Source organism: Cyprinodon variegatus, unplaced genomic scaffold (genome assembly GCF_000732505.1).
Source record: "Cyprinodon variegatus isolate N-32 unplaced genomic scaffold, C_variegatus-1.0 Scaffold608, whole genome shotgun sequence".
Lineage (NCBI taxonomy): Eukaryota > Metazoa > Chordata > Actinopteri > Cyprinodontiformes > Cyprinodontidae > Cyprinodon > Cyprinodon variegatus.
The window spans coordinates 221,878-232,072 of record NW_015151061.1 but is presented as its reverse complement, the minus strand read 5'-3'; the positions used below and the strand labels follow the sequence as shown (position 1 = coordinate 232,072).

General features: G+C 36.0%; 1 protein-coding gene across 1 annotated transcript in view; it reads left to right on the top strand.

Annotated features, from left to right (window-relative positions):
* The window catches only part of dnah9 (dynein, axonemal, heavy chain 9), a 228,899-nt gene that overhangs the window by 17,633 nt on the left and 201,071 nt on the right, over positions 1–10,195 (top strand). Inside the window, exons 10-14 of the mRNA XM_015392821.1 lie at positions 273–387; positions 556–624; positions 2,417–2,543; positions 3,206–3,352; positions 4,260–4,368. Of these exons, the coding sequence (XP_015248307.1) occupies positions 273–387; positions 556–624; positions 2,417–2,543; positions 3,206–3,352; positions 4,260–4,368 (567 nt within the window). The remainder of the gene's footprint in view (positions 1–272; positions 388–555; positions 625–2,416; positions 2,544–3,205; positions 3,353–4,259; positions 4,369–10,195) is intronic.

Genomic DNA, 10,195 nt, shown 5'->3' with positions numbered 1-10,195 from the left:
TTGATAAACATTAAATATAGCAACAAGTGAAATATATAAATGAATAATAACAAGGAAATGAAAACCAAAACTAAAGGATTTACAATGTGCAGATACCAGAAAGATGCCAAGCTGTGGCTCAAGCAGTGAGAAGATTTAAAATTTGGTTTATCACCCTTCAAAGACCAGTCTGTTCTTTAATCAATATTAGCTGCAGGGAATGGGTTTAATGTGCATAAAGCTCCATATCCATGTAGTTCAGTGCAATGATTGGCATGTTTTTTCATCCTCAGGCGGAGAACCAGTGGGTAAGAATATGCCGGTGGTATCTGGAGGGCTGAGGTGGGCCCAGAAGCTACAAAAGCGCATCCACTTCCCCTTCTCCAAACTGAGGCACCTCTTACCTCGGTGAGTTACTCTTCAACCAAAATACAAAATTCAAGCTTGATGTTTTCACTCTTTTGTGAAGCTGTCCCGATAAACCCACTCTATGATGTGCCTAAAAATCCCTGTGTAAAGCAGTGGAATTAATTGTGAAATCATGCAGGGGTCATAAACTTTCGTTTTTTGTTGTAGGTGCTTGGAGTCTGCACAGGGAGCCAGAGTTATCCAGAAATATGAGGAGATGATGCAACTGCTGGACAGGTGTGTGGATATCATCTCACCTTACAGTGTGTGTCATCATATATGTATTACTGAATAAAAGAACAGGACAGAGGGGGACTAGAAGGCATCCCTTTATTGCACTGTGAATTAAAAGGTAGAACATTTAAAACAAGAGGAGGATTTGTTATATAATAACCACTAATAATATTTCTATTTTTATGGAGAGCTTTTGCAATATTGTTAGTTTACCGTCTAGCATTCATGAAGCGGTCCTTGTGGATCAGGATGTAGGCATGCGGTTCTGGGCATGATTTATGTCCTCATTACTGTGGTGCTGCTCTGCAAATCTTTCCATAGGACTCCCGTAATCCCATATGCATTGTCGCTGCTCATTGATGCCAAGTGAGCAATGGTCTCAGACCACATGCAAAAACACAAAAAAACTTTTAGTTGTCAATGAAAAAGAGGTTTCGTTTACAATTATGTGTTTTTCTTTACAACACATATTGTTTGGCCTTTTTTTTTTTTTTAATTGCGTCTGTGAGGATAGTTGAATTGTATTAAAGAAGCATCCAGCTGAAGCTAATTTAGCTTTAGCTGTGACACAGAAATGTTTCTTTATCTTTTGCTTCGTCAAAGCTGGCAATGAAGGAACTCCAATGTTCCATTTGGCTTTCAATCACCAAGAAATGTATTGGTGGCAGCCATGATAAGATATTAAAACAATTTTAACTTAAGCAAAGATTTTATATATTTTTTATAATCTCCCCGCCCCGGCTAGAAAATTCTCTATGGAATGCCTGAGATAAATGAGTTTCATTATTGTAGATGCATCTTTTTGAGCAAAATGCACTCATTCTTAAGAGAATGCAGTTGAACCCTAAAATGTAATAAATAGTTAAAAGCTAATAAGTACAATACTAAGCTAAAACAAATGAAAGGATCACTATAAAAACACATCAGATTTCAACAGGATATTCATCCTTATATGGAATGGGTAATGTGTACCATATACAGCTGTGCATAAATTCTAATATTCTTATACAGCTGCAGACTGAGAACTCCTCATTGGTGCTTTACAAGCTTTACTTCTTCAGTTCATGTCCCCCAGAACAGAGTCAAGGGACGACTAGTTATTTGCCCACAATTTACTCCCATCAGAAATTAGAGCCCATCCTCCTCAGTAATAATCATCTCAGCTGCCTCCGATGAATGCTACTATTATTATACATATTCCATTTAGGAACAGGACTGACATCCTCACTCATTACCCCCACAGACAAAATGCAGCTTGATTTATGGCCATGACCGAGGCTTTTGATTGCCTCTGAGTCTGCAGTGCCACTATCAGGAAATGAAGCTCAAAGCAGAGATTCAATAAGGAACGCGCTGCGCACACTGAAGTTCTCATCATAAATGTGGCTATTTACAGATTGATGTGAACGTACAGAACCCTGACATCTTGTCTGTTTGCCTTTCGCAGATGATTCAGCGTTTATCCTCATATTATACCCCCCAACATGTTTGCAACTAGCACTCCTTCACTCTGCTCCCTCTGCCCTTATTGTTTGCTGACACAGACGGGCGGATCACGCCTCTCATTCGATTTACAACCTCAGAGGGTTGATGAAATGGCTCAATCATACGCCTTTTAGCCGCTTGTTTTGTTGTTTATGTAAATTTCACAGTCGTAGCATATTCGTCTATATCTGTAAAATAAAGGCTGAGTTTTTTTTAATGGAAAGGTGAAGCAACGTCGATGCAAATGTTTTGCTTTCTATAAAAGCTTGATTATGTTTAAAGCTTGTCTGTTTTGTGTTTGGTTTTTCAGATACTCATCCGACTTGTATGAGACGTGGACAGAGGGCGTGAGCGAGAGCTCACAGTACAACCTCAGTTTGCCTTTAATCACAAGAGACTCGGACACTCATCTGATCTCTGTCAATTTCAAGCCCCAGGTTTTTATATTCATTTTGCACATTGCTTGAAAATAGACATAGGCTTTTATGACATATCATGGTAAACCTTGACTAGAATTATGATAGTTTCACTGTATGTTTGGCACATTAAAAAATAAGTCATGTCATCATCTATGCTTTAATTTAAGACATGAAGCATATATTGTTTTTATGCTATAAAAAAACAAATCTGTATTATCATAATGTTGTCCACAATTAACAGTTACAGTGCATAAAATTTTTTTTCTCACTATCTGACAATAACTCAGACTACCTTAGGTAATTTGGATTATCTAAATTATTTGTCTTTTCTAAATGCCAAAACAAAAACGATGATTATCTTATTGTTTTGAAATCTCACATAAAAAAAGCTTAATGGAGGCATACCTTTAAAGCCACAACAATATACTGTAGATATGAAATAAATAAAATGATCATTCTAATTGAACTAGCATAAAAAGTCTGGTTTGATTACATAAAGATTTAATCTGTAATCCCTTTCATACATAAACTTCCCTAAGTTTACTTGTAGTTTTCAATTATTGATGAGATAATTATCAATTTGTCCTGCTCTGGTCTTTGGAACTGTTTGAACAGCAACAACAAACATACCTTGATGTAGTGTTAAACATGTCGATTTTGACTCTTTTACTACTTCCCAGCTGGCAGCGGTGCTTAGAGAAGTACGGTATTTGCTGGGTGGACCCACCGCAGCCATACCAGAAGCTGCAATGAAGATCCACGCAGCCAGGGAGCAGCTGTGGCAGTATGTGGCTACCCTGGAACTCACCACAGCCCGATACAACAAGGTATGCAAGAGTCAACATTTTCCGATTGCTAAGCAGAAATAGAAGCAAAGTTAAATATTCAATCATTACGGAGAGATTTTATGCAATTTTTTTATCTAAGGAAATGCAGCTGATTGCATCCAACAATTGATGTAAATTGCTGTTTTAATCCTGACAGATCATGGATGCAACATATGTCAGAGTATCATATTCTAGGGGACATGGATTCACACTGTGGATGGTAGACATATATAGGACCAGTTGTATCATTTCTAACTGTCATTTACGCTCACGGGATGCTTTAAACTCATATAACTTGTAAAGAGAGCAAAGGTGTCTATAAATAAATGATGCCAGTAATGGACTGAAATTACATTGGAATTTGCCCCATCATAAATTACCTTTGCAGAAAACTATTTACTCTTCTCCTGTCATTTCTGACATATGTGAAAATCATTCCTGAATTTCACAGAGAGAAGATCACAGTGTTTGTTCACCTGTTTGAAAAATGAATAACAATATGCCTTGTCTTTACCCAAGACACTTTAACACGGTTGGTCTTAATTGGAACTGAACAGAGGGGAATAGCAGTGTCAGTGATGAATAATATAACAATACGCAAGAAATCACTGATGTAATTAACACAGCAACGTGGCAGACAGCTCATATTATCCACAGCTGCATTTATCAAACCCTCCTCAATTAAGTTTATCATATAAAAAAAAAACAAAAAAAAAACGCTGCAGTTTTCAGCTGGAGCAACATTTGGGTTGTCTTAAGTGGTAAAAAACTTGCAAACGATGTTGAAATTGTGACTTTATTGAAGCAAAACAACCTTATTTGTATTTCAGCTTCACAATGTTTTGGTCTCATCAAAAAGAACATTAACTTTGGAATATTTTTCTTCCTTCCTCTCCTTTAAATGCAGGCGATGTTGTCTGCGCTGGATGTGGAGCGTCCTCTGATTCAGGGTCAACTCAGAGACATCGATGCTCAGCTGAAAGAAGCAGAGGAGAGTCTAAACTGGAATTGCCAAGGTCAGCGGATAAGTAACACATAGCACTTCTAAGAGCAACACGTCTGCATAGTTTTACACTTTCTTGCATTGAAGGGGGAGATTTTTTTTTCTCTCACTGCAGTAGTATTTTGTCATGCCAGTGGGTTTGCTACTGTCCGCCTGCACCATAATGCAAATTAGAAATATGACAAAAACATGCACGTCTTTCCGCTTGCTTTGCTCACAGCATTTATAAATTCCATTACAATTGCAAAGCAAAATATCTTCAAAATAAGTGTCTTGATAAATAATTTACAGCCTTGTCCAAATAAATAATTAATAGAAAAAAATGACTTTTAAAAAAAGCCACCATCTTCATTGAGATCTTTTGTTTTATTGAGGAGTCAATAGATTATTGATGGTGAAGCTAACATAATATATGATTTATTTAAACAGATTTTTATTGTTTTCGGTGCCAAACATCGTGGTGAGAGGATACATCCAGTTCACAAGATGAGATATTTAATTTAACTCGTTTCGTTAGAAAGATAGGGAACAGATTTTAATGACAACTTGAGGAAAACAAAGAAAAAAAATAAAATTTTGCAAACAGAGTTTCATAAATTACAAACTAGGCTTTCCAGAATTTGTAACCACTGTGGATTACATTTCTACAAGCCCATACATTTTTTATACTTGTCTAACTTTAACTTGGTTCTAATCCCTAAATGACCTCTGTTTTTAAAATGTGTAGAATAGGTCAGTTAAGAACAGGGTTTTGGTTGCTCTGCAGCAGACCATGATTTCCCAGTTTAATTTAACACATAAAGGTTTGCCAGTTATGGTACCTTAATGGTGGTATTTTCATCCTTATCATGTCTTTGTCAATTATGTATCCTATATGTTGTCATATAAATAAAAAAATGTTAAAAGCTTCTTTAACGTTGCTCTGAGATACAGACTGTCAAGCTTAGAGCACAGAACTTCTAATATGATGCCCCATTTGAACTGAAACAGCATTAGGTGTAGCTGAAAATATATTTTGTTGTTTAAGCTGTTTGTACAGATAGAACCAGCAGTTTGGGAGAGGATTAGGGATCATTTTTTAAAACCGATGTTCTGTCAAATGAGCATACCTTGTCAGACCAGCATACCCATAGTCAATACACATTCGCTGGACATCAGATGTGAGTTTATACATGTAGAATTGTACTTCAAATTACCTCAATGGGGCGTGTATCCCTTTAGACATGTTCAAAAAAAACAATAATTTAAGGTGAGATCGCCATATGCTTAAAAAAAAAAACACCAAAAGTAAGTAATTAAATGTGTTTCTGACTAAAAGGATACACTCTGATTTAGTTTAAAGTTTATTTTTTGTACAAAACTAAAGGGATAAACTAATGGGTTAAATGGGAATAAACAAAAGGGATACATTAAAGGGATAAGCGAGTATTGAGTATGCTGGTCTGACAGAACACCAGGTATGAGAGTGGAAAAAAAATATATAATACAGATTCAATATATTAGAGTGTACAAACTAGCAGTGTTTACCTGGCATGAGGTGTCTGTGCATGCCCAGTGTTTCTGTCAGTGGTTTGGGTGTGACCCTGTGACATTGCCACCAAAAGACCCTGAATATAAATGTGTGGTTGCAACTTTTTGTATGCCGTTTATAAAAATATTCGGTGTTAATCATCATGTGGAACAGTAAGTCCAACAAATCTATGGAGAAAGCTTATTTCTAGAGATGGGCAATATAGCCTAAAAAAAAAAAAATTGATTTACGTTTTTTTCAAATCCCCTCCACAATTGAATGCATATTAAATTTTGTATTGAATATGCATTTTAATACACAACCACATTTCTTCTAATACAACTGCATGTAAATAAACTTGCCAAGCCCTCCCTCGCTGGGAACTTTGTATGTTGCTAATGTTTACAAGCCACTATTCACTGCCATTTTTGCTATCTTGGCTGAAGTTTGTTTGGGTTGTAATGCCTTCTGAAAAGCAGTCAGAGTTACCGCTGGTGTTGTTATGAACATACTTTCCCCTCTCGAAATAAATTAAATCTCCAACTGCAGTTGCTGCATACCAGAAATCCGCCACTACGCCGGGGAACTTTAAGCCCTGCAGTACCAAACAACAGTTGATTTTATTCCATTTTTGAGAACAAAATCTCTCATTCATCTGCATTTATGATGTCATTTGCTGTTTTGTGTGACGCTGTCGCTTGTCAGACAGCAACATGAGAGTAATACTGCTGCTGCAGATACTACAGGTAGCCAAAAATGGGCCGTTATAAAAGAAATCTATTAGATTTTTTGTAAATCGCCCGAAGCACAAAAATAGAAATTAAATAATTGAATCGATATTTTGCCTAGGCCTACTTATTTCCTTTGTTTTTAGCAAAAATCTACTTCCTGCTAACATAGTTGAGAGTTAAGGCATTTTCTGCTCTATGCTGCCCTTACTCCTGAAAAAGAACTTGAAAATTTCTGCCTTTGCATTATAACTGAAGGTCATGACTTAAGGACCCTAACAGAACCACATCGTCTGCAAAAATGGTCAACCCTACCACATGCCATACCGCTCTTCCTCATTCCAGGGTGTTTTTTTTTTTTTTTACCAATTAGACATCCTTATATAGACATTAATTAGGAGTTTTTTTTTATGTAATTATGAGGAGACAAAGTTGAATTCTCAATTGGTTGCAAAAGCATGTTAAATGGAGCGAATGTCTGCCCAAAATTACTATAAAATCATTAAATAAAGGTAAGCTAAAGAGTATTTACACCTCTTTAACAAAACTGTAAACATTTACACCAAAACAAGAATCAATCTTATTAAGGAAACTGCAAAGTTCTCCACGAGGTCTGATGTCCTCCATCTTTGCCTCCACAAACCTGGATGAAATGGCTGACGAGGGGATTTAAAAAATTATACTCAATTTGTAGATTTTTATTATGTTATGTAGACTTAAAATTACATTTACTACATGGTAGATTTGCTTAATTTTTTGTTTTTGTTTTTTTTGTGTGCAAAGTTCTTTTTTTTTTTTTACACATTTTTGAACTTAAGTTTGGTTCCCTACAGCTTCTAGAACCAATAAAACAAACAAAAAACATCTCACCATTTTTTTAAGGCTACATTCCTTAAAAATTTTGTTTTCTGGTAAACAAGATAACAGAAATCAGAAATCTCCAGATTATTACATTGCAGTCACTGCTCTCATCCATCAACCCCAGCACTTCTCATCGCAACCCAAATGAAGCTCCGCCCACCTTATCATCATTATCAGAGTGGCATGTCCTCTGCCTGCACTGCAAAATGGCTGCTGAGGAAAAAAAGAATTCTTGCTGTTCTTTTATAACATTTGGCTGCCCCTATAGTTTGTTACAAAGCAAGAATGCTAAGAAATGCAAGTGCCTAACTACGTGTCTAATGTATTTTCTTTTATTGTTTTTCACTAAGAAAATTTTTGTCATTAAGCACATGCTAAGGCAAAAAAAAACAAAAAAAAGTGCTATTTATCTACTATATAAAATCAATGGTGGAAAGTAAAGTTCACTTGTAGTTGAGAACGATTTGACTGAGTATGAATACTTTTACTCAAGTACTAATTTTGAGTACTTCATCCACCACTGTATAGGAGTCAGTGACTGCATCTGTACTGGTTGTGCATAAGGTTCCATTTCTTCTCTTCTGGGTCTGATTTAGGGTTTGCAGACATTTTTATGTGAACAAGGGGGTGGGGGGTTCAATTAGGAGATCAAATCTCATTATATGAGAGAAGTTTTTTTTTTTACAAAAAATGTAATGAATATATTTTGCATTGCCCATGCACTCATCCGAGCTCATTTAAAAGGAAGCAGAATATGTTTTCTTTAATAAATGAAAACATTGCAAAAGACCTTTTTATATATTTACCCATGTTGTTTAGCCATACTCTGTCCTCCTGTGTCCCTTTATCCTTGTCTGTTCGAGGGCGCTGCGGTCGGGTTGAGAATATAAGGTGAACTGAAAGGTTTTGCTTATGAAAAAGGAATAAAGGAGCTGTTTAATCATTGATATGGGCTGATTGACGCACAGCAGCAGGATGTGTTGTTAGTTTTTCCGACCCCAGGACTCGAAGCAGAACAGAGCAGGAATAACAGGCGTGTTTATGCTACAAGCCAGTGCACTCAGCCGTCTGTGGGGACAGCCTTACTCTGCAGGAACACACAGCAATTACACACTTGCATGTTGAGCAGGTGTATGTATCTGAGAATATTAAAAGGCACAGGCTGGGGATATTAGGAAACTTACTGTACATTAAGCATGAGGCTGGTAACATTAACACCTCTGCTTAAGTTATTAGTACATCTATATTCAAAGTATTATAGTAATACTAAATAATAAGTAGGCATCATTCAAACACTATGGATTTGCAGTTGAAGACGTTGGGAAATCTTTACAATGGTTATTTCAGTTTGACGTAAAATATATTCAATAAAAATATTTTACACCTACCTCAAAGATACTCTGTCTCCCTCAAAATCAGCTCCTATTTGTACATTTATATTTTAAAGGATTATCTAAATCTAGACTGTGAAGTTGCGTACTTTGCACCTTTAAAGGTAATTGTGAGGGACCAAACTTAAATAAAGACAAAGGAGTAAAAAAAAAAATAAAAGGTTGATTTAATATTGTCAAAAAATAGTTCAAAAAGGATAAAATGTCGAAACAAAATAGCTTAAATAATAAATAACATGGATTGAGCCCAACTGAACTGAGATTAACTGAGCAGTAACAAATTCAAAAACAAAATCTAACCTACTGAGAAAAACCCAGGCTGCTTAAATAGAGGTGGAATAACCTAAACTTGCCACATGAGGGAGGCACAATATAACAGAGAAGCAACAAATCAAAAAAATCCATACAAAACTAAAATATATTAAACAAAATGACTGTGACTTACCACAAATAATGATTATTAAGGTGAAAATATAAGATCAACTTAAACAAAATTCCCCCCTCAGATCTTTGGGAAAGTGGTATGTTCCTAGCTTCCACTTCCAGCTGATCAGTGAGTTAAACCATTCAGACATAGTAACTAAAATATGCACCCATTAGAAAATATACATCTAAACAGAATAACCTAAACTAAATCTGGATCTATACACTTTGTGGTGGAGATAGATTGATGCATTACAGTAATATTTATGTATTTACTTCTGTTTTTGGAGGGGGGAGTCAAGCAAGGGATATGATGGATGTGAAGAAGGGAGTAGGATGTAGAAATAGAAGGACAGGTTTTCTCTCATGATTCCTCAGTTATATCCATCCTTATATCAACTCTGTCATATTTTCTGTCCCTGCTCATGAAAAGAACCGCCACACCATGATGTTATCAGCACCATTTCACCATTAGGGATTGTTTGATTAGTTTAAAGTGCACTTTAAGATTTTGATCACATGTACTGTGATGTTTTTATTCAGGTCAGAAAGTTCAGTTTTAGTCTCCCCGGATAGGAGAAAGTTCTTCTTCATGGTCTGAAGAAGACTCTAATAGGCACATCTTATAGCTTTCTGTCAACAAAGGCTTCCTTCTGTTAATTCTTTCATAACCCTCAGATTTGAGTGGACTAGTCATCCAACATCTGACACTGCTTCAAATCCTTCACCATGTCCCTCCTCTAATCGTCTTTCTAAGTTTGTGAGCAATGCTTTTTCCATTTTCTGACATTGGACAATTAATACTCTACAATTCAGTTTATTTATATAACGGCAATTCACATCACATGTCATCTCAAGGCACTTTACAGTTCAACCAAATCATAAAGTCAAATTGATTCAAAGTTTTCAATATAAGGAAAACTAGTT